At 42.0% G+C, this 25,721-nt stretch overlaps 1 protein-coding gene across 2 annotated transcripts in view; it reads left to right on the top strand.

The window, feature by feature from the left end:
• cblb (Cbl proto-oncogene B, E3 ubiquitin protein ligase) overlaps window positions 1–25,721 on the top strand; it is a 180,518-nt gene that overhangs the window by 85,347 nt on the left and 69,450 nt on the right. For both annotated transcript variants that reach the window (XM_055943014.1, XM_055943015.1), the window contains exons 7-9: window positions 7,978–8,115; window positions 16,810–16,897; window positions 25,247–25,378. In XM_055943014.1, the coding sequence (XP_055798989.1) occupies window positions 7,978–8,115; window positions 16,810–16,897; window positions 25,247–25,378 (358 nt within the window). The remainder of the gene's footprint in view (window positions 1–7,977; window positions 8,116–16,809; window positions 16,898–25,246; window positions 25,379–25,721) is intronic.

Raw genomic sequence — 25,721 nt, 5'->3', positions numbered from 1 at the left:
TTTTCTTAACCTTTCTGGCGCAGGCATTCCGCTAGCGACCCACCTCGACAACATCCAGTGAAATTGCAGAGCGCCAAATTCAAAATACAGAAATAGTCATAATAAACATTCATAAAAAAGACGTGTTATACATCGGCTTAAAGATGAACTTCTTGTTAATCCAGCCGCTTTGTCAGATTTCAAAAAGGCTTTATGGCGAAAGCATACCATGCGATTATCTGAGGACAGCGCCTCGCTTACAAAAGCATACAAACATTTTACAACCAAGTAAAGGAATTACAAAAGTCAGAAATAGCGATAAAATAAAATGAATCACTTACCTTTGAAGATCTTCATATGGTTGCAGTCACAAGAGTCCCAGCTACACAATAAATGTTAGTTTTGTTCGATAAATTCCCTCTTTATATCCCAGAAACTCTGTTTTATTGGCAAGTTTTGTTCAGTAATCCACTGGCTCGAAGGCGGTCAAAGCATGCAGACGAATACATCCTAATAGTACCGGTAAAGTTCGTCGAAACATGTCAAACGATGTTTATAATTAATCCTCAGGTTGTCAATTGTCTAAATAATCGATAATTTTTCAACAAAAAGGAAAAACAAAAAAGGGCGTGCACTCGGTCACGTGCACAAACCAGCACTGCATGATTCTACAGTCCACTGACAAAGGTTTCATTCTTCAGAAAACAAGCCTGAAACAATGTCTAAAGACTGTTGACATCCAGTGGAAGCCATAGGAACTGCAATATGGGTCCAAACCCATTAGATACTCTATAGGCATTCAATTGAAAATAACCACATCAAAAATATCCCACTTCCTGGATGGATTTTCCTCAGGTTTTTGCCTGCCATAATAGTTATGTTATACTCACAGACATTCTTTTAACAGTTTCGGTACCTCTAGAGTGTTTTCTATCCAAATCTACCAATTATATGCATATCCTAGCTTCTGGGCCTGAGTAACAGGCAGTTTACTTTGGGCATGCTTCTCATCCAGATGTCAAAATACTGCCCCCAAGCCATAAGTTAAAGCTGTATCCAAATCCTACGCTGGTTTGTACTTGGGTAAATGGGAAAATGATTTCATTTTGGATCCTTCTAATAACCATTTCTTTGACCGGATTATATGGTGGGGACGCTATATTGATGATGTTTGCCTGTTTTGGTCCGGCTCAGAAGATGAACTTATTTCCTTCCACCAATACCTTAACAGCATTAACCCTAACATCAAACTAACTATGGAATACAGCAAGGATAACATTCATTTTTTGGACCTCGACATTAGTAAAAATGACAAAGGTTGTTTGCACACATCAATCTTTAGGAAGCCTACAGATGGAAATACCATTCTGAGAGCAGACAGCTTTCACCCCAAAAGGCTAAAAGAAAATATTCCATATGGCCAATTCCAAAGAGTCCGCAGAATTTGCGATCAGGAAACAGACTACAGTGTCAAATCTGCTGAATTGGAGAATCGCTTTTTGGATCGGGGCTACAGCGTTCAGGTCCTGAAAGATGCAGGTATAAGGGCTGGATTACTTGACAGAGGGAACTTGTTACGAAGAGGAGTGCCTCGTGATACATCAAAGAGAGTGTATTTTGTTACAAAATACAGCACTGAAGCAGAGAACATTAAAATAATCATTAAAAACAATTGGGGAATCATCCAAAGTGATACGCTACTACGCCAAATCTTTCCTGAACCACCAGTCATAAGCTTTAAGAGATGTCCTACCCTAAATGACAAATTAGTCCACAGTTATCTTCCGGGTGACTCTCAAAAAACTTGGCTTGACCACAAACCCAAGGGCTCTTTTAAATGTAACCAGTGCAACCATTGCAGTAATATTGTACAGAAAAAGTATTTCGTTGACACAGCTTCTAAAATGGAATATTACCTCAAGCATTTTATTAACTGCAAAACCACTCATGTCATCTATAGATTAGAATGTCCACAGTGCAAGGTGTTCTACATTGGACGGACAAAGAGACGCCTTCAAGATCGCTTGGCGGAACACAAGTACGCCATACGGGTAGGCAATGAAGACTACTCCATGGCTAGGCACTACAAGTCCTTACATCATGGCAATCCTGCCTCCCTACAAGCTATGGGTATTGATCATGTTCCAGCCTCTATTAGAAAAGGGGACCGTCTCAAACAGTTAAACCAAAGGGAAAGTTTTTGGATTTACAAACTACAGGCCACTAAGTACCCTGGTTTAAATGAAGATATGGATTTCTCACCCTTCCTGTAGGGTTGTGATGGGTCCATTTTGCTGTCATCTAGTGGACATTTTGCTCTATTGCCCTCAGCTATGTTTGGACTGTTGTTCATGTTTTGCTGTGTTCTAGTATACTGTGGAATATATTGCTTTCTTGTTCTGGACACTTCTCCCAGTCATATTTAAGGTTAGAACTGCCTCTCTGGGTGTTCTGATGCGTCTAGCTTGGAGTTGTATGCTCATGATAACATAGCTACAGTATTTCACCTTTTCATGTGTATGTTATTGCTTACTAGGTGTGTCCAATTTGCGTTTGGATATGTAAACCAGACGCGCTAACAAAAGAAGGTATTTGGACATAAATAACGGATTTTTTCGAACAAAACAAACATTTATTGTGGACCTGGGATTCCTGGTGTGCTTTCTGATCTAGATCAAAGGTAATGGAATATTTATCATGTATTTTATTGTTTATAGTGACGCCATCTTTGCAGCTGTGGTATGCGGTTTTGAGCGCCGTCTCAGATTATAGCGTGCAATTCTTTTTCCGTAAAGTTTTTTTGAAATCTGACACAGCGGTTGCATTAAGGAGAGGTATATCTATAATTCAATGTGTAACTTGTATTATCATCTATATTTATGATGAGTATTTCTGTTGAAACGATGGGCTATGCAAAGTCACTTGATGTTTTTGCATTTAGTGAATCTTGTAGCCTCAATGTAAACTCAGATTTTTTGATATAGATATGAATTTAATCAAACAAAACATGCATGTATTGTGTAACATGAAGTCCTATGAGTGTCATCTGATGAAAATAATCGAAGGTTAGTGATTCATTTTCTCTCTATTCTGGTTTTTGGTCTCTATCTTTAGCTGGGAAAAATGGCTGTGATTATTGTTGTTTTGTGGTGACCTAACATAAACGTTTGTAGTGCTTTCGCTGAAAAGCCTATTTGAAATCGGACACTTTGGTGGGATTAACAACAAGATTACCTTTAAAATGATATAAGACACATGAATGTCTGAGGAATTTTAATTATGAGATTTCTTGTTTTTGAATTTGGCGCCCTGCACTTGGACTGGCTGTTGTCATATCGGTCCCGTTACCGGGACTGCAGCCATAAGAAGATATAGGAAAACCAATACAAGAAGTTCTGTAGTGATTCCTGTGTTGTTAATGTAAAGAATATTTGTTGGTCCGTGGTGCGTAATGAGGACCAACCAGACGCTTCACTTGACATATTTATGAAATTGCTTATCCCAGTTACTAATAAGCATGCACCCATTAACTAGGTCAGATTCCGAAAGGTACAGGGGGCAGGCAGGCTCGAGGTCAGGGCAGGCAGAACAGGTCGGAACCGGGAGGGCAAGAAAACAGAGACGAGGAAAAACAGGAGCACGGAAAAACATGCTGGTAGGCTTGACAAGACAAGACAAACTGGCAACAGAGAACACAAGTATAAATACACTGGGGATAATGGGGAAGATGGGCGACACCTGGAGGGGGGTGGAGACAAGAACAAAGACAGGTGAAACAGATCAGGGTGTGACAGTACCCCCCCTCTAGGGGCGCCACCTGGCGTCCTACCTGGGCGAATACCTGGTTGACCGGGGGGCCGGCGGTGGAACTCGGCAATGAGCGCCAGGAACAGGATGTCCTTAACGGTGACCCAGCACCTCTCCTCCGGGCCATAACCCTCCCAGTCAAGGAGTGGCGTCTCAGAAGAAAGGCGTCTCACCGTGTACGCCGGATGACCATCGATGAGACGGGGAGGAGTGGTAGGCCTGGAAACAGGAGACAAAGGACTTTGAGACAAGGGCTTAATCCTGGACACATGAAAAGTGGGATGTATAAGGATGGTATGGGGCAACAGAAGACGAGCGGTCCGCTTGTCAACGATTCTTGGAGGTGGCCTTGAAGACTCCACGAGCTCTTTTCCAGGTACGCTCACAGTGGTGGACGAACATCTGGGCCGAGGGTATGTTGACCTCTTCTTCTTTCTCTGGGAAGAGCAGAGGCTGATAACCCAAGGAGCACTCAAAGGGCAAGAGCCCAGTGGTCAAGCAGGGAAGAGTGTTCCAGGGGTACTCCACCCACACAAGTTGCCGGCTCCAGGTGGTGGGGTTGGGGGGGAGGCACCTAAGCGCAGTCTCCAGGTCTTGATTGGCACGCTCCGACTGGCTGTTGGACTTGGGATTGAAACCCGGAGGATTGGCTGGCCAACGACCCAATGAGGGTGCAGAACGCCTTCCAGAATTAGGACGAGAATTGAGGACCACGATCAGAGACGATGTCGACAGGGAGTCCATGGATTCGGAAGACGTGCTGCACCATGAGCTGGGCCGTCTCCTTAGCGGAAGGTAACTTGGGGAGAGGGATGAAATGGGCGGCTTTACATAACCTTTCCACTACTGTCAGGATAGTGGTGTTGCCATCAGACTATGCAAGCCCAGTGACAGAATCCAGGGATATATGGGACCACGGGCGATGAGGAACAGGGAGTGATTGAAGGAGGCCAGCCGGAGCTTGCCGCAGAGTCTTATTCTGAGCACACACGTGCATGCGGCAACAAAGGCTGAGACGTCAGGAACAATAGTGGGCCACCAGAAGCGTTGTCCGAGGAAGGCCAGGGTCCGATGGGAGCCGGGATGGCAGGTAAGCTTGGAGGAATTAGCCCATTCCAGGACCTGAGATCGGGCCGAATCAGGGACAAACATTTGGTTAGCCAGGGCACGCCCCCCTCACATTCTTAGACCCTGGGTGGTAGGTGATGGTGAAGTTGAACCTGGTGAATAACAGGGCCCAACGGACCTGCCTAGAATTAAGGTGCTTGGCGGTGCGGAGATATTCAAAATTCTTATGATCGGTCCACGGCAAAAATTGATATTCCGCCCCTTCCAGCCAGTGCCACCGCTCCTCCAACGCAATCTTGATCTATTCAACATGTCACGGAGCACATTGTTGACCAGAGCCTGGAACACTGCGGGAGCTGCAGAAGGACGAATGCTGCCAGTAGCCAGAGTCCTCAATGTACTCCTCCATGGCCTTGGTTTCAGGGCCAGACAGGGAATATAGCCGCCCACGAGGCGGTGTTGTGCCCGGGAGGAGATCAATAGCACAATCGTTGGGACGGTGCGGAGGGAGGGAGGTGACGCGAGCCTTGTTGAACACCTCCTGGAGGTCCTGGTATTCCGCGGGAATGGCGGAGAAATCCGAGGATTTACCAGAGCCTGCAGGAGAACGTCCCGGGGCAGGCTGCGCCGCCTTAAGGCAATGTGAGTGGCAGAACCAGCTCCAAACCAGGATAGAACCAGTGGCCTTCCATAAGGCTCTGAAGTAGCTCCTCATGTTTTTCAATGGTGGCTCCCTGCAGGGAGACAGTGTTGTGGAGCCGGTCCGAGGCTGCTGGGTCAGTCATGGCCAGTTCGTACTATAACAACACAGGGCGAGACCCAGATGCAGACACAAGAGGCAGATTGTTCGAGCCTCTGATATTTATTAGAATACAAGGTGCAGGATATAGGCAGGTCGAGGACAGGCAGAAGTTAATTTACCAGGTCAGAGTCAACAGACAAACAGAGAACACAGGTTTAAATACATGGGCAAGATGGGTGACATTAGGAGGGGGGTGGAGACAAGCACAAAGACAGGTGAAGCAGTTCAGGGTGTGACAGCTTCCCACCAGAATGGGCTTTAGGTGGGGCAGATGAACCTGTAGCCATATTACTTCAACAGTATTTAACATGATATCCTCTCTAAGCTTTACAGGAAAGTGGTTCTGAATATAAATGGCCACACCTCCACCTTTGGCATTTCTGTCTTTTCGGTAGATCTCATAACCATGTATTGCTACCACTCTATCATCAAAGGTATCATCTAAGTGAGTTTCAGAGATTATATGAGAGAATATGAATGTCATCTGTTACTAGCAAATTATTGATTTCATGAACTTTCTTAAGATACAAATGTTAACGTGTCTATATTTAGCACTTTTCTGGGATGCTTGATGTTTTTTTATTGCCTCAGTCTTCTGAAAATCGAACCCTAGGATAGTTTTATTTTTCAACGGGTCTATTACGCAAATTGTAATGCCCAAGACACACCAGAATGGCTTTCCTGTAGGGGTTGAGTGTTCCTGAATGTTCCAGTCTCCATTCTGACTTAAACCTGCTTTAAAAAACAGAGGCAATGTTTTAATATTGCTGTCCATCCATAATTTCCAAATTTACTGAGCTTAAGCAATTTTAACAAAAACTATGTATATACTGTACACTGAAGGTATTACACATTAGAAACACCTTCCTAATATTGAGTTGCACTCCGTTGTTGCCCTCAGAACAGCCTCCATTGGCCAGGGAATGGACTCTACAAGGTGTCGAAAGCGTTCCACAGGGATGGTGGCCCGTGACCAGAGAACGCGTTTCCACTGCTCCAGAGTCCAAAGGCGGCGAGCTTTACACCACTCCAGCCGATGCTTGACATTGCTCATGGTGATCTTAGGCTTGTGTGCGGATGCTCGGCCAAGGAAACCCATTTCATGAAGCTCCCTACTAACAGTTATTGTACTGACATTTCTTCCAGAGGCAGTTTGGAACTCAGTAGTGAGTGTTACAACCGAGGACAGACAATTTTTATGCGCTACGCTCTGTGAGCTTGTGTGTCGTACCACTTCGCGGTTGAGCCGTTGTTTCTCCTAGATGTTTCCACTTCAAAGTAACAGCACTTACAGTTGACCGGGGCAGCTCTAGCATGGCAGAAATTTGACGAACTGACTTGTTGGAAAGGCGGCATCCTATGAAGGTGCCACATTGAAAGTCACTGAGCTCTTCAGTAACGCCATTCTACTGCCAATGTTTGTCTTTGGGGATTGCATGGCTGTGTGCTCGATATTTGACCCCTGCCAGCAACGGGTGTGGCTGAAATAGCCGAATCCACTCATTTGTATTTATTATGGATCCCCATTAGCTGCTGCTCTTCCTGGGGTCCGGCAAAATTAAGGCAGATATACAATTTTAAAAACATTACAATACATTCATTACAGAATTCAAAGCTGTTTTATTCTGTTTGTACACACACTAACAGATCAGTCGATAGATTTAATTAATCCTGTGCAAAGAAGAGACTAATTAGGCTATGTGTGCACCACCGGTATGCTGTAGTCCATTTGGGAGAATGAGCGAAAGAGCAGGGTAAAGTAAGCAGACACGCTGGGTTTAATTCAGACAAAGTGTGAATCTACATACATAAAAGATAAATACACATATAAAATAATCTTTCATGCTTGTCAATTAATGGAGAATTAATGCAAAAATGGCGATGCGTTCACTGGTTCAGACGCGGCCCGTTCTAATCAATGATAGCCACCGTGCTTCTACACCTGCATTGCTTGCTGTTTGGGGTTTTAGGCTGGGTTTCTGTACAGCACTTTGAGATATCAGCTGATGTAAGAAGGGCTATATAAATAAATTTGATTTGATAATAAAATCACATATCACCACATAATGTACTCAGAATGTGTAATTCCAATTTAACATAGATTTTTTTGTTGGTGATTCAGCAATGTTTTAGTGACGTGTGAATATATGACCCAGAATGTTGTCAAATTCTGAACTTTTTGTTGAAATAATAAAGTCAATTTTTTTCAGTTTTTTTTAAATTGCCTTTTTGGAGATACAAGGTTTCCATCCGACAGTGACAATATTACTGTTTTAATGTTTGATTTGTCTGACCTCCCTGTTTCCCATCTCTCATTCTAGCTACATCTTCAGACAAAGCTGCACACGACTGGGCCAGTGGGCCATTGGCTACGTCACCAACAACGGGAACATCCTGCAGACCATCCCCCACAACAAGCCCCTCTTCCTGGCCCTCATCGACGGATGCAGGGAAGGCTTGTACGTAAAAAACCTGGGAATTAAGTTCTTCACATTGTATTTTTCTGTAGCACAAGTTGCATTCCATCTAAATTCGAATAAAATGTATCTAGCTGACGCGTTCAAAATATACTGAAAATATCCCAAATATCTAATCTATACAGCTAAAAACAACAATGCAATGTCAAAACAAGTTTTCATTGAGTTTAAAGGAAGTGTGCTTTATCAATTTTCCTGAATTTGATAACCGTTACTTTGGACAAAATCAAGACGTCAATATTCTTGTATAAAAAATCTGAGCAAATTTTGAATTTGCGATTATTCGTTATTTATCACACCAAATCCTGTGATTAAGTAAATTAAATGTTTTTATCGTTTGACAGACCTAATTTAAATACATGCATATTTAAGATTTAAAAAATATATATACTTACATTGGGGCAAAAAAGTACTTAGTCAGCCACCAATTGTGCAAGTTCTCCCGCTTAAAAAGATGAGAGAGGCCTGTAATTTTCATCATAGGTACACTTTAACTATGACAGACAAAATGAGAGAAAAAAATCCAGAAAATCACATTGTAGGATTTTTAATGAATTTATTTGCAAATTATGGTGGAAAATAAGTATTTGGTCACCTACAAACAAGCAAGATTTCTGGCTCTCACAGACCTGTAACTTCTTCTTTAAGAGGCTCCTCTGTCCTCCACTCGTTACCTGTATTAATGGCACCTGTTTGAACTTATCAGTATAAAAGACACCTGTCCACAACCTCAAACAGTCACACTCCAAACTCCACTATGGCCAAGACCAAAGAGCTGTCAAAGGACACCAGAAACAAAATTGTAGATCTGCACCGGGCTGGGAAGACTGAATCTGCAATAGGTAAGCAGCTTGGTTTGAAGAAATCAACTGTGGGAGCAATTATTAGGAAATGAAAGATATACAAGACCACTGATAATCTCCCTCGATCTGGGGCTCCACGCAAGATCTCACCCCGTGGGGTCAAAATGATCACAAGAACGGTGAGCAAAAATCCCAGAACCACACGGGGGGACCTAGTGAATGACCTGCAGAGAGCTGGGACCAAAGAAACAAAGCCTACCATCAGTAACACACTACGCCGCCAGGGACTCAAATCCTGCAGTTCTAGACGTGTCCCCCTGCTTAAGCCAGTACATGTCCAGGCCCGTCTGAAGTTTGCTAGAGAGCATTTGGATGATCCAGAAGAAGATTGGGAGAATGTCATATGGTCAGATGAAACCAAAATAGAACCTTTTGGTAAAAACTCAACTCGTCGTGTTTGGAGGACAAAGGATGCTGAGTTGCATCCAAAGAAACCCATACCTACTGTGAAGCATGGGGGTGGAAACACCATGCTTTGGGGCTGTTTTTCTGCAAAGGGACCAGGTCAACTGATCCGTGTAAAGGAAAGAATGAATGGGGCCATGTATCGTGAGATTTTGAGTGGCTGGGTCTTTCAGCATGAAAATGATCCCAAACACACCGCCCGGGCAACGAAGGAGTGGCTTCGCAAGAAGCTTTTCAAGGTCCTGGAGTGGCCTAGCCAGTCTCCAGATCTCAACCCCATAGAAAATCTTTGGAGGGAGTTGTTAGTCCGTATTACCCAGCAACAGCCCCAAAACATCACTGCTCTAGAGGAGATCTGCATAGAGGAATGGGCCAAAATACCAGCAACAGTGTGTGCAAACCTTGTGAAGACTTACAGAAAATGTTTGACCTCTGTCTTTGCCAACAAAGGGTATATGACAAAGTATTGAGAAACTTTTGTTATTGACCGAATACTTATTTTCCATCATAATTTGCAAATTCGTTAAAAATCGTACAATGTGATTTTCTGGAGAAAGAAAATTCTCATTTTGTCTGTCATAGTTGAAGTGTACCTATGATGAAAATTACAGGCCTCTCTCATCTTTTTAAGTGGGAGAACTTGCACAATTGGTGGCTGACTAAATACCTTTTTGCCCCACTGTATTTTCTGTGTATTTTTGTATTTTCAAATATATTTTAGTATTAGTATTTATTATGGATCCCCATTAACTGCTGGGGTCCAGTAAAAATTGTGGCAGGAATACAGTTGAAGTCGGAAGTTTACATACACCTTAGCCAAATACATTTAAACTGAGTTTTTCACAATTCCTGACATTTAATCAGAGTAAAAAATCCCTGTCTTAGGTCAGTTAGGATCACCACTTTCTTTTAAGAATGTGAGATGTCAGAATAATAGTAGAGAGAATGATTTATTTCAGCTTTTATTTCTTTCATCACATTGCCTGTGGGTCAGAAGTTTACATACACTCAATTAGTATTTGGTAGCGTTGCCTTTAAATTGTTTAACTTGGGTCAAACGTTTCGGGGAGCCTTCCACAAGCTTCCCACAATAGGTTCTGTGAATTTTGGCCCATTCCTCCTGACAGAGCTGGTGTAACTGAGTCAGGTTTGCAGGCCTCCTTGCTCGCACACACTTTTTCAGTTCTGCCGTCACATTTTCTATAGGATTGAGATCAGGGCTTTGTGATGGCCACTCCAATACCTTGACTTTGTTGTCCTTAAGCCATTTTGCCAAAACTTTGGAAGTATGCTTGGGGTCATTGTCCATTTGGATGACCCATTTGCGACCAAGCTTTAACTTCCTGACTGATGTCGTGAGATGTTGCTTCAATATATCCACGTAATTTTCCTCCCTCATGATACTATCAATTTTGTGATGTGCACCAGTCCTTCCTGCAGCAAAGCACCCCCAAAATATGACGCTGACAACCCGTGCTTCATGGTTGGAATGGTGTTCTTCGGCTTGCAAGCCTCCCCCTTTTTCCTCCAAGCATAACGATGGTCATTATGGCCAAACAGTTCTATTTTTGTTTCATCAGACCAGAGGACATTTCTCCAAAAAGTATGATCTTTGTCCCCATGTGCAGTTGCAAACCGCAGTCTGTCTTTTTTATGGTGGTTTTGGAGCAGTGGCCTCTTCCTTGCTGAGCGGCCTTTCAGGTTATGTCGATATAGGTCTCGTTTTACTGTGGATATAGATACTTTTGTACCTGTTTCCTCCAGCATCTTCACAAGGTCCTTTGCTGTTGTTCTGGGATTGATTTGCACATTTTGCACCAAAATAAGTTAATCTCTAGGACACAGAACGCGTCTCCTTTCTGAGCAGTATGATAGCTGCGTGGTCCCATGGTGTTTAAACTTGCATACTATTGTTTGTACAGATGAACGTGGTACACCTCCAATTGACTCAAATTATGTCAATTAGCCTATCAGAAGCTTCTAAAGCCATGACATCATTTTCTGGAATTTTCCAAGCTGTTTAAAGGCACAGTCAACTTAGTGTATGTAAACTTCTGACCCACTGGAATTGTGATGGAGTGAATTATAAGTGAAATAATCTGTCTGTAAACAATTGTTGGAAAAATGACTTGTCATGTACAAAGTAGATGTCCTAACCGACTTGCCAAAGCTATAGTTTGTTAACAATACATTTGTGGAGGGGTTGAAAAACGAGTTTTAACGACTCCAACTTAAGTGTATGTAAACTTCCAACTTCAACTGTATACAGTACATTATTTTACATATTTTTTACTTTAAAATACATTTTACAACAGATTTCACAATACATTAAGTATGTGCCCTCAGATCACTACTCTACTAAAACACACAATCCAGGTGTACGTGTGTGTACAGTGCATTAGGAAAATATTTACACAGATCTGGGGAAGGGTACCAAAACCTTTCTGCAGCATTGAAGGTCCCCAAGAAAACAGTGGCCTCGATCATTCTGAAGAAGTTTGGAACCACCAAGACTCTTCCTAGAGCTGGCCGCCTGAACAAACTGAGCAGTTGGGGGAGAAGGGCCTTGGTCAGGGAGATGACCAATAACCCGATGGTCACTCTGACAGAGCTCCAGAGTTCCTCTGTGAAGATGGGAGAGCCTTCCAGAAGGACAACCATTTCTGCAGCACTCCCCCAATCAGGCCTTTATGGTAGAGTGACCAGCCGAAAGCCACTCTTCAGTAAAAGGCAAATGACTATCAGACCATGAGAAACAAGATTCTCTTGTCTGATAAAACCAAGATGAATCTCTTTGGCCTGAATGCCAAGCGTCACATCTGGAGGAAACCAGGCACCGCACATCACCAGGCCAATACCATCCCTACGTTGAAGCATGGTGGTGGCAGCATCATGCTTTTGGAATGTTTTTCAGCGGCAGGGACTGGGAGACTAGTCAGAATCAAGGGAAAGATGAATGGAGAAGTAATGAGATACTTGATGAAAACCTGCTCCAGAGCGCTCAGGACCTCAGACTGGGGCGAAGGTTCACCTTCCAACAGGACAACAACCCTAAGCACACAGCCAAGACGATGCAGGAGTGACTTTGAGACAAGTCTCTGAATGTCCTTGAGTGGCCCAGCCAGAGCCCGGACTTGAACCCGATCAAACGTCTCTGGTGAGACCTGAAAATAGTTGTGCAGTGACGCTCCCCATCCAACCTGACAGAGCTTGAGAGGATCTGCAGAGAAGAATGGGAGAAACTCCCCAAATACAGGTGTGCCAAGCTTGTTGCATCATACCCAAGGAGACTCGAGGCTGTATTCGCTGCCAAAGGTGCTTCAACAAAGTACTGAGTAAAGGGTCAGAATACTTATGTAAATGTGATATTTCAGTTTTTTGATTATGGAGTATTGTGTGTAGTTTGATGTGAAAAAAACAATTTTATCAATTTTAGAATAAGGCTGTAACGTAACAAAATGTGGAAAAAGTGAAGGGGTCTGATTACTTTCCAAATGCACTGTATGCTATGTCTGTGTGACTCTTCACAGTCCTCGCTGTTCCATAGGGTGTATTTGTATCTGTTTTTTAAATTTGATTTCACTGCTTGCGTGAGTTACTTGATGTGGAATAGACTTCCATTTAGTCATGGCTCTGTGTAGTACTGTGCACTTGTCAGCTCGGGGATTTGATCTTGCAACCTTTTGGTTACTTGTCCAACGCTCTAACCACTAGGCTAACCTCCGCCCGTTTTGGAGGTGTTCAGAACAAGGTTAAGGGGAGAGAAAGCTTGTTGGACACTAAGAAAGTTTTGTTGTAGAGCATTTAACACAAAATCCAGGGAGGGGCCAGCTGAGTATAAGACTGTATCATCTGCATATAAATGGATGAGAGAGCTTCCTACTGCCTGAGCTATGTTGTTGTAAATTGAGAAAAGCGTGGGGCCTAGGATTGAGCCTTGGGGTACTACCTTGGTGACAGGCAGTGGCTGAGAGAGCAGATTTTCTGACTTCATACACTGCACTCTTTGAGAGAGGTAGCTAGCAAACCAGGCCAAAGACCTGGTCTTCTGCCCTCCCGTGTCACTTTATACACAGGTGATCTTTGCAAAACATTGAATCACATGGTTTATCTGTTTCTATGTGACCACGATAACTTCAGAAAAAAGTTGAATACAAATACAAAGTTGCCAATGTCTTTGCAATTGATACAAACAAGCGACTAGGGCTGGGTGGTATACCTTATTTTAAGATATACTGGTATTGATGCACGGAGCGGTTTGGGTTTTTACTTTACCTTCTATAACGGTATTTGAATGTTTGGTTTGTTAAATGTGATATGTCGTGTATAAAGTCAATTTTTATAGTTTATTTTGATACTTGAAGCACCTCTCTCCATTCTCGCTCTCTCTCTCGCTTTTTCTCTCGCTCTCTCTCTCCACACAAACCTAGCCCAGCCCCCTATCACTCAGAGCGCATTTGTTGTTCCTCTGACCACGATACACTTGCGTTCAGTCTCTGCATGGTCATTGCAGCACATGCAACATTGATGACGTCAATGCTGTTTTCACTTTGCTTTCTTAATAAAAATCCATTCGCGTTCTGTTACACTATTAGTTTGTGTTTCTTACATCTGCAAACAGCTTGTTTGTCTTTTCTTAGTACGTTGTGCCAAAATCTTGTCAGCCGCTAATGGTAATGGAAAGGTAGCTAATAAATGTACTGATCAGAGCAAACATAACTAGCTATACAGCCTGATAATACCAGTGATGGTATAGACCTACAGTACCAGTCAAAAGTTTGGACACACCTACTAATTCAAGGGTTTTTCTTTATTTTTAGTATTTTCTACATTGTAAATAATAGGGAAGACATCAAAACTATGAAATAACACATATGGAATCATGTAATAACCAAAAAAGTGTTAAACAAATCAAGATTCTTCAATGTAGCCACCCGTTGCCTTGATGACAGCTTTGCACGCTCTTAGCATTTCCTCAACCAGCTTTTTATTGTATTTTATTAGGATCCCCATTAGCTGTTACAAAAGCAGCAGCTACTCTTCCTGGGGTCCTCACAAACATGAAACATGACATAATACAGACCATTAATAGACAAGAACAGCTCAAGGACAGAACTACATACATTTTGGTAGTCATGAGGTAGTCACCTGGAATGCATTTCAATTAACAGGTGTGCCTTGTTAAAAGTTCATTTGTGGAATTTATTTTCTTCTTAATGCATTTGAGCCAAACAGTTTTGTTGTGACAAGGTAGGGGTGGTATTCAGAAGATAGCCCTATTTGGTAAAAGACCAAGTCCATATTATGGCAGAGAAATGAGAAATGACAGTCCATCATTCATTTAAGACATGAATTTCAGTCAATCCGGAAAATTTCAAGAACTTTGAAAGTTTCTACATGTGCAGTCGCATAAAGCATCAAGCTCTATGATGAAACTGGCTCTAATGAGGACCGCCACAGGAAAGGAAGACCCAGAGTTACCTCTGCTGCAGAGGATAAGTTCATTAGAGTTACCAGCCTCAGAAATTGCAACCCAAATAAATGCTTTACAGATTCCAAGTAACAGGCACATGTTAACGTCAACTGTTCAGAGGAGACTGCATGAATCAGGCCTTCATGGTCAAATTGCTGCAAAGAAACCACTTCTAAACGACACCAATAATAAGAAAAGATTTGCTTGGACCAGGAAACATGAGCAATGGACTTTAGACTGGTGGAAATCCAAATTTGAGTCACCGCCGTGTCTTTGTGAGATGCAGAGTAGGTGGATGGCTGATCTCCGCATGTGTGGTTCCCACCGTGAAGCATGGAGGAGGAGGTGTGGGGGTGCTTTTCTGGTGATACTGTCTGTGATTTATTTATAATTCAAGGCACTCTTAACCAGCATGGCTACCACAGCATTCTGCAGCGATACGCCATCCCATCTGGTTTGCGCTTAGCTGGACATTAAGTTGTTTTTCAACAGGACAATGAACCAACACAACTCCAGGCTGTGTAAGGGCTAATTGACCAAGAAGGACCGTGATGGAGTGCTGTATCAGATGACCTGGCCTCCACAATCACACGACCTCAACCCAATTGAGATGGTTTGGGATGAGTTGGACTGCCGAGTGAAGGAAAAGCAGCCACAAGTGCTCAGCGGATGTGGGAACTCCTTCATGAGTGTTGGAAAAGCATTCCAGGTGAAGCTGGTTGAGAGAATGCCAAGAGGGTGCAATGCTGTCAAGGCAAAGGGTGGCTACTTTGAAGAATCTAAAATCTAAAATAAATTTGATTTGTTTAACACTTTTTTGGTTACTACATGATTCCATATGTGTTATTTCATAGTTTTGATGTCATCACTATTCTACAATGTAGAAAATAGTAAACATTTAAGAAAAACCCTTGAATGAGTAGGTGACCGGTACTGTATGTTTGGACTGCAATTCAGGTTTTATCTGCCAGTGTTATACACTGTGACATAAACGAAACCTTATTGTTTTTGCTTCTACTACAGATCTGCAAACATTGATGGGGTAGGGAGGGAATTGGGGCCTGCAATGCAAGTGCACATTTTGGGAGAAAGGTGGGGAATTGGGATGTAGCCATTTACTCCGTTTTATTTCCTCTCTGTCTTGACTGCTCAGGCGACGAGGGATGATTCCCTCTGTAAATGTAGTTTGATCTCTCTCGCCACGCTTGGGCGGTTTCGGTTCAGAGCGCCTTTGGGAGGCGACTAAAGGTGGCCCACTTCTGCAAATATTCTAATGGAGGATTCCTAGGATACAATAATGCATGAAAGCACATCAGGCTCACTGCCTGGCGGTGGACAAGGCAGTCAGATCATGGGGACTCAGTTTTGAGATAGCACTTAATTTGAAGTGCGTTGCCATTACACTCTTCATAGTGCAGGTCATAAGAAATGTATTGCGGTAAAATACAAATTGCAGAAAAAAATTACTGTGGGCTCCCGAGTGGCGAAGCGGTCTAAGGCACTGCATCTCAGTGCTAGAGGTATCACAACAGACACCCTGGTTTGAATCCGTGCTGTATCACAACCAGATGTGATTGGGAGTCCCATAGGGCGGTGCACAATTGGCCCAGCGTCACCCGGGTTCGGCCGGTGTAGGCCGTCATTGTAGAATTTGTTCTTAACTGACTTGCCTAGTTAAATAAAGGTCACAAATGCTTTCATGTGCCATGCTTCACGAAACAAAAATATTTCTCCCAAAAAGTATTCTGTGTCGGGATAATGCCGAGTCTCTTTTAAACTGGTCCTAATTTGAGATGCCATGCAATGTCATTTTTATGACTGTTTGATAATGGATGTTAAATTTAGCTGGTTGTGCCTTCTGTGTCGTTCTTAGTTTTTTGTCAGCAGTCTGTGTGGAATGCTGTAGTATCTAAGCTGTCTCTCTTCTGTCCTCAGTTACTTGTTTCCGGACGGACGCAGCTACAACCCTGACCTTAAAGGCTTGTGTGAACCCACCATCCATGATCACATTAAAGTCACACAGGTCAGTGTGTGTGTGTGTGTGAGAGAGAGCGAGAGAGAGAATATTGCATTTTTGCAAATTGCATTTTTGTCCCACCCAGTTTTATAATTTCCCTGTGATACAAAAAGTGGCGCCGGTGTGCTTTAGGCCCATGCGGGCGCCTCAAAGTCCGCCGGACAGGCCGTTTTGATTCTGCAACAATTGTTTTCTAAAGCCAGTGTGGTATGTTGAATTCGTTTTCTTCCTATGAATTTGGCTCTAGCGTTGGTTTGGGCTATTAGCTATTACGAACCCATCACTGAAAGCTAACACTCGCAGGAACATGTGTGTGTGTTCTGTTTTCCTCTAAAACGCTCACAGATCGCACAGGACTCGTTAGAAGGGAAAATCGCACAAAATGATTGGGGGGGGACATAAATTGAATGCAATTGTGATCGTCTTCCTATGAATTTGGTTCTAGCATTGGAACGGGCTATTTAAGCAATAAGGCACAAGATGGAGTGATGGATCAGGAATACAGTCACAGGTAAATGGCGTTGTGACTGTATTTACCTGTGACTGTATTCATGATGCAGCACTGACTCAAGTGCCTTATTGCTTTTATAAAACATTTACCAACATATTAAAACAACAATGAATGACACATTTTCATTAAAAACGTTATTTTGATAAGTAAATTCATACAATTTCAATCTTCCATCAGAGGAAATAGTCCGGACAGGTCTTTAGTTTGTTTGGTCATGTTGCTACATGTTTAATAAAAGCAATAAGGCACTTGAGTCAGTGCTGCATCATGAATACAGAATTGGTCAATCCAGTCATTAATTATTTTTGTTAAAACCTCTTAAGGAGTGTACCTTTTTTTTCAAAATGACAACCAAATCGAACTGCCTGTAGCTCAGGACCTGAAGCAAGGATATGCCTATTCTTGATGCCATTTGAAAGGAAGCACTTTGAAGTTTGTGGAAATGTGAAATTAATGTAGGAGAGCATAAAACATTAGATCTGGTAAAAGATAATACAAACAAAAAAAAACTGCTTTATAATTTTTTTAAATCATCTTTGAAATACAAGAGAAAGGCAATCATGTGTTATTGCAGTTTAGGCACAATTTAGATTTTGGCCACTAGATGGCAGCAGTGGGTGTGCAAAGTTTCAGAATAAGCCAGTGAAGCATGGCAATACTAGACAATATTATGTATCAAGTCTGCCCAAATGTGCCGAATTGGTCAATTGATACATTTTCAAGAACGTGACTACAGAGAACATACAAAATTATATGGTAATGCAACATTTAAGTTTACACACTCCCAGGAATGTCATACATGATGGATCATTAGCTTATACTTAAACTATGCTACATTTTATTTCTGGGACCCTCAGGATGACAAATCAGAGCAAGATTACTGAATGTGAGTACATTGTTTACCTTCAGAGGTGAATGTATTAAACCAGTTGCCGTGATAAAAGTTCTGTTGTTGTGCACTCTCCTCAAACAATAGCATGGCATTTCTTCACTGTAATAGCAAATGTAAATTGGACAGTGCAGTTAGATTAACAAGAATGTAAGCGTTCTGCCCATATAAGACATGTCTATGTCTTGGAAAGGTTGCTGTTACTTACAACCATCATGCTAATCACATTAGCACACGTTAGCTCAACCGTCCCGGAATAGGAACACCCATCCTGTAGAGGGATGGTCTTCCGTTCTAACAAAAGTGGTTGCTTTGCAGGCTGACTAACGTTCTTGTCACATCCTAGCTAGCTAACCAACTTCAGCTAACTCCGTCACGTCAAACATTGCACCTGGAATGACAGCCCACTAGCTGCATTTTCGCCTGTTTGAGCTTATTTTCTATTGTCATTTACTTGGATATATCCATAATAATGATGATGATGCGTGATTTCGGCCTGGTTCAGAAAAAGTTTAGTCTTGTCTGGACACCCGTTCGCTCTCTATTGTATTTGTATTTATTATGGATACCCATTAGCTCCTGCCAAGACTTCCTGGGGTTCTGGCAAAATTAAGGCAGTTATACAATTTTAAAAACATTACTATACATTAATTACAGAATTCCCAAAACACTTAAGTGTGTGCCCTCAAGCCCCTACTCTACTACCACATATCTACAACACAAAATCCATGTGCACGTGTGTGAATAGTGCGTATGTTATCATGTGTTTGTATGTGTCTGTGCCTATGTTTGTGTTACTTCACAGTCCCTGCTGTTCCATATGGTGTATTTTTACCCGCTTTTTAAATTAGATTCTACTGCTTGCATCAGTTACCTGATGTGGAATAGAGTTCCATGTAGTACTGTGCGCCTCCCATAGTCTGTTCTGGACTTGGGGACTGTGAAGAGACCTCTGGTGGCATGGATTGTGGTGTATGCATGGGTGTCCGAGCTGTGTGCTAGTATTTTAAACAGACAGCTCGGTACCTTCTGCTTCTCAACACCTCTTACAAAAACAAGTAATGAGGAAGTCGATCTCTCTTCCACTTTGAGCATGAGAGATTGACATGCATGTCATTAATGTTAGCTTTCCGTGTACTTTTAAGGGCCAGCCGTGCTGCCCTGTTCTGAGCCAACTGTAGTTTTCCCTAGTCCCTCTGTGGCACCTGACCACACGATGGTATGCGACAAAACTAGGGCCTGTAGGTGCGACAAAACTAGGGCCTGTAGGACCTGCCTTGTTGATAGAGTTGTTAAGAAGGCAGAGCAGTGCTTTATTATGGACAGACTTCTCCCCATCTTAGCTACTGTTGTATCAATAAGTTTTGACCATGACAGTTTACAGTCCAGGGTTACTCCAAGCAGTTTAATCACCTCAACTTGCTCAATTTTAGTTATGAGATGTTGTTGAGGTTTCGGGTTTTGTGAATGATTTGTCGCAAATACAATGCTTTTAGGTATTGGAAATATTTAGGACTAACTTATTCCTTGCTACCCATTCCGAAACTAACTGCAGATCTTTGTCAAGTGTTTCAGTCATTTCAGTTGCTGTAGTAGCTGACGTGTATAGTGTTGAGTCATCCGCATACATAGACACACTGGCCTTACTTAATGCCAGTTGAATGTCGTTAGTAAAGATTGAAAAAAGCAAGGGACCTGAACAGCTACCCTGGGGAATTCCTGATTCTACCTGGATTATGTTGGAGAAGCTTCCATTAAAGAACACCCTCTGTGTTCTGTTAGACAGGTAATTCTTTGTCCACATTATAGCAAGGGATGTAAAGCCATAACACATACATTTTTCCAGCAGCAGACTATGATCGATAATGTCAAAAGCTGCACTGAAGTCTAACAAAACAGCCCCACAATCATTTGATCAATTTCTCTCAGCCACATCATCAGTCATTTGGGTAAGTGCCGTGCTTGTTGAGTGTCATTCCCTATATGAGTGCTGAAAGTCTGTTGTCAATTTGTTTACTGTGAAATAGCATTGTATCTGGCCAAACACAAAGTTTACTAAGGGTTGGTAACAGACTAATTGGTCTGCTATTTGAGGCAGTAAAGGGGGCTTTACTATTCCTGGGTAGCGGAATGACTTTAGCTTCCCTCCAGGCCTGAGGGCACACACTTTGTGGTAGGGTCCAGGGGAGTTTGCATTTCAAAAGTGAAACAAATCTTCAGAGGTCAGACAGGCAGCCAGCTTATATTACCCCAGCTGTACCAAACTAAATGCTAGGCAACAATCATGGGGAAATAATGTGCGAGTTGAGATAAATAGAATTAGATGCAAATTCGTATGATGGTGAAATTCTTATGGTAGTGCAATGATAATTCAGATGGAACTGTTAGCAGGCATAGTGTGCCTGTAACGGCCAATACAGCACAGCTTGGAACGCTGCTCCTCCAATCAGCATCTATGATCCAAACAACCTGTTTTATAATGGCAATTGTGACCGCATCGCAGAAAGCTAAGACTCTCAGGAACATACAGTGCCGTGGAAAAAGTATTTGTTCCCTTTCAGATTTGTGCATATTTTTGACACGGAATGTTATCAGATCTTCAACCCAAACCGAATATTAGATCAATGGAAACTGAGTGAACAAATAACACAAAATGTTGATTACTTACTTAATTTATTGAATTAACAAAAGTATGCAACACTCAATACCCCTGTGTGAAAAAGTAATTGCCCCCTTATACTCAATAACTGGTTGTGTCACCTTTAACTGCAATGACTGCAATCAAATGCTTCTTGTAGTTGTTGATCAGTCTCTCACATCGCTGTGGAGGAATGTTGGCCCACTCGTCCATGTAGAACTGCTTTAACTCAGCAACATTTGTGGGTTTCCGGAACTTTCCAATAATTGTCTGATGCATTTTAATCACTTCAAAGCGTACTTCATTTAGACAAATTTTGGCATTACCTGATTTGACATGCCTTTGTGTTATTTATAAGGCCAGATTCAACATTTTTATAAAGTACTTTTTACACATTTGTTTCGGATACCCCCAAGAGTTCTAAAGTAGAGAATAAAATAGTCTGATGGTCCATGTTATCACCAACTTAAAACAAATACGTGTTAATAGGGAAGTAATATAATAAAGAAAACACTTAGTATTCCAAGGAATTCACTGTACTTCAACATTGTAAAGGTCTGCCACATCTGTTTCTGTCTGTCATCATCCCTACAAAGTGGTTATCAATCAGAGCTTGTCAAACCTGATAGACCAACGTCATCACAAAATGCAGCCTAAATCACATGAATCAGCCAATAAGTCCGTCGATCATATGCTGAGGTAATGAAACGATATCTTGTTCAAGTTGAGCTAATTTAACCAAAAACTATGGATAGGGGCAAACTCACCGTGTTCAAAATTACATGACCAAATCAACTCAACGACTTGGTCTGAAGTTACTTAGAGGTGATTAGGCCACAACTTTTGAACATGGTGAGCTTGCACCCATCACCCTTAGTTTTTTGGTTATTTTGTCTACAGTTCACTCAAGTTGGCAGTGGCTTTTGAAACAAATCTGAACAATGGATGACTGTCTCTCCTGGCCCCATAGATGACTTTCTGATCTTTGATGTACCGTTTCCATGGCACATGGTTTATGAACTAATACACAAAACGAATCCGCCTTGCAACCAATAGGATGTTATATATATCGAGGATACAACCGTCTCAGCTCTGCAGATCTGTGAAGAGACAGAAATAATCATTATAGACATTATCAACAAAAATTATCTACCGTAATTGCTGGACTATTAAGCGCACCTGAAAATAAGCCGCACCCACTGAATTTTTATTTTTATTTTTATTTTGTACATAAATAAACCGCACGTGTCTATAAGCAGCAGGTGCCTACCGGTACATTGAAACAAATGAACTTTACACAGCCTTTAAACGAAACACGGCTTGTAACAAAAATAAATAGGCTTTAACGAAACACGGCTTGTAACAAAAATAAATAGGCTTTAACGAAACAGGCTTGTAACAATTTTTTTTTTTAAATAGCAGTAAACAATAGCCTACCAAGAAAGTCCTTGGTCACTATCTTCCTCCTGTGCACTGAAACCACTGAAGTCATCTCCTTTGGTGTCGGAGTTGAATAGCCTCAGAATTGCTTCATCCGATGTTGGATCGTTTTCATTGCGCTCTCCTCACTTTCATCCGGAGGCAAACTCATCCAAGCCTCATTTTCTAGTTCGGGCCATCTGCTTTTCTTTCCTCTGAAAGCTTTTGTTGTCTTTTTGCACTAAGTCAGTTTCTCACGCTGCTGTTTCCAACGTCTTATCATCGACTCATTAAGGCTCCTGTGCAGCAGCACTATTTCCTTTTCCAACAGCCAGATCGATCGCCTTCAAATTGAAAGCTGCATCATATGCATTTCTCCGTGTCTTTGCCATGATGAGGGTGACAAAATGACTACCGTAATCAGAATGATGGAAAGTTTGAGCGCGCTCGATTTACGTCACATGTGACGGTGCTCAGTTTTTTGGCGGCATGAATTTGTGAAAGCGGGAAAAATCCATAAATTAGCCGCGTCATTGTATAAAGCGCAAGGTTCATAGCGTGGGAAAAAAGTAGCGGCTTATAGTCCGGAAATTACGGTAGCTTGTTTTTGGTCACATGTGGAATGGCTGAAGAATTGCAACATTTACCTGGAGTTAACTCTACAAATAGCACTGCTGGTTGATCTGAAAAGTCATACTCAATCGACCAATAATATAATAATACTCTTAGCAAAAATGTTTAACTTTAATTTACAATTTGTAGAAACTATGAGTATAGAAAGGTTCAGAACATTTGTGAAACATCACAGCACAATTGAAAAATATATATCAAATAGAATTCAAAACTGGATGGTATTCAGAGATTGATGGGAGGGGTTGAATGGAGCTGAAGGATGGGACTAAAAACAAACAAAAGATAACCAATGTAAAATGTGACCTACTGGCTCAAATCAGTCTTATGTAGAAACATTTGAAATTGCGTTTTTTACATTGGATAAAAGTAGAGACTTAGAGCTACAACATGGTATATCATAGACTACAGTTGAGGAACAATGGGAAAGTAATTCTGCTTTGAAAGTTGATAAAGTTGTAAACTCACTTTTGAGAAAATGTCCTTTGAAAGTTTGGGTACTACTACTGGAGAGCCCTTCTTTGTCTATACCCATTCAGTATCGTTCACACCCTCTTAAGCTTTAGCCCCACCCACTAACAACAGCAGTCAAGCACTCAAGCTAAATTGCTAGCTACTTCCAGACAAAATGAGAGAACAGCTCACTGAACATTACTCTCCCAAGCAGAGCTGGTTAGGCTGTTGGTGACAGCAACTGTTCTGTAAGATTTTCAGTTTGTAAATTCAGAGCGTTTCGCTCTCTGAGTGTTCAGAGCACACACTGGACGCTCTGGCTGAACTTCTGACCTCGCAACGGCAGTCAAGCACTCAAGCTAACTGGCTAACATTGGCTAGCTTGCTAGCTACTTCCAGACACAAATGAGAGAACACCCCACTCTGACCATTTTACTCGCCCTAGCAGAGCTGGTTAGGCTGTTTTCATGTTAACTGTGCTGCTGGCAACAATTTAGTTACCTTTTTTTGCCAATGTTTACTGACACCGGCCATATTCAACGGGCGTTTGTAAATTCATCAGTTATTCTGCGCTCTGGGACTCAGAAAGCTTGCTAGCTAGGTAAACAATGTACCTAGCTAGGAAAACAAAGTGTAAGTTCACACACGTCACATAACGCGTTAGCTAACGAGGCAGACAGCTAACGTTAGCTAGTCAAACAACAATGAACAGTGCTAACCAACCATGTTCAATGTTAGCTAGCTAACATTAGGCTCTAACTACAACAGCAAACGGCTCTGAGAAACAAATAATAACATCAGCTAGGGAGCCAGCCAGCTAACGTTAGCTTGAAATGAAACCACTTCCTGTCAAAATTAGAAAAAGTGTAATATCTGAAAATGTAACGTTAGCTAGCTAACGCTAGACTTTCTTACCTGTGTACATCATCGTGCATGGATGTGTCTCCCTGTCAGGAATGCCATATCACGGTTGCCCTTAGTTTGAGATGAAATCTGGAGACAGGTGTTTCCTCCATCTCATTTGTTATCATACTCTAATTCCACTGATTTCAAAACTTGATCCTCCAGAAAGTGGAGAGCCACACTTATGCAGCTCCACTACACAATACGTTTTTTTTAAAGCCGCGTTCGACTGGATTACCAACAGACTGACAAGCTTCTATGGCAGACCAATCCGAACTCCTCTCTCGACATGTCCAGCTCACTCATTATCTCAGCCAATCATGGCTAGTGGGAAGGTTGCTAATGTTTTCTGTGGCTTAACCAACAAGTCTTGTATTTAACAATTTTATTCGTATTTACAGATGGCATACGAGTTTGTTAGTAAGGCACGTGAACGTTCACATGTTCAAGAAGGCATTTCTGCCCAAAAAACGCATTTTGATTAACTTTCAAACGGCTCTCCTGTTAAGTCGTGAAATGCGACATACGCCTAGTTTCCTGAATCGGTGTGTCCAAACTTTTGACTGGTACTGTATGTAAATGTGATATTTCCGTTGTTTTTCTTATTATAATTTAGCAAAATATTCAAAAAAACTGTTTTTGCTTTGTCATTATGGGGTATTGTGTGTAGATTGATGAGGGGGAAAAACAATTGAATCCATTTTAAGATACGGCTGTAACGTAACAAAATGTCGAAAAAGTCTAGCAGTCTGAATACTTTCCGAATGCACTATTCATCTCACTTGATTAAAATTCACTTCCTTTAATTCAAATTCAATTAAAATTCTGCTTCATGTGGAGTGTGTCCAATTCTTATTTTAATTCATGAGTTGTGTGTGCTGCCTCATAACTGACCCCTCTTTGGTCCTAAAGGAGCAGTACGAGCTCTACTGCGAGATGGGCTCCACCTTCCAGCTGTGCAAGATCTGCGCCGAGAACGACAAGGATGTAAAGATCGAGCCCTGCGGACACCTCATGTGCACCTCCTGCTTGACTGCCTGGCAGGTAATCAAATCAAATGTTGACGGTGCATTGCAGAGTGTATTTTGTCATTGTGAGCAGGGTTTGAATCTCATGTTTGCATGACAGGGATGGATCATTTTACACTAGCACAATCTATCTTGGCATTGCATGTGTGCCAATTGCTAGTGCACAGAAAACCAAACAGCCTTTCCCGTATTTGTTCGATTGAGCCACAATTTATTTGAGCATCTGTGGTGCAAACAAGGCATTTCTGTGTTTCCACTGTTAATGCTTTTCCAACAGTGTACAGAAACACAGCTTAAAACCCCAAACAGCAAGAAATGCAGGTGTAGAAGCACGGTATGTCTGATGTATCCATTCTAAC

The sequence above is a fragment of the Salvelinus fontinalis genome, chromosome 13 (genome assembly GCF_029448725.1).
Source record: "Salvelinus fontinalis isolate EN_2023a chromosome 13, ASM2944872v1, whole genome shotgun sequence".
Taxonomy (NCBI): domain Eukaryota; kingdom Metazoa; phylum Chordata; class Actinopteri; order Salmoniformes; family Salmonidae; genus Salvelinus; species Salvelinus fontinalis.
The sequence above is the reverse complement of the archived record's forward strand: the minus strand, read 5'-3'. Positions and strand labels throughout refer to the sequence as shown.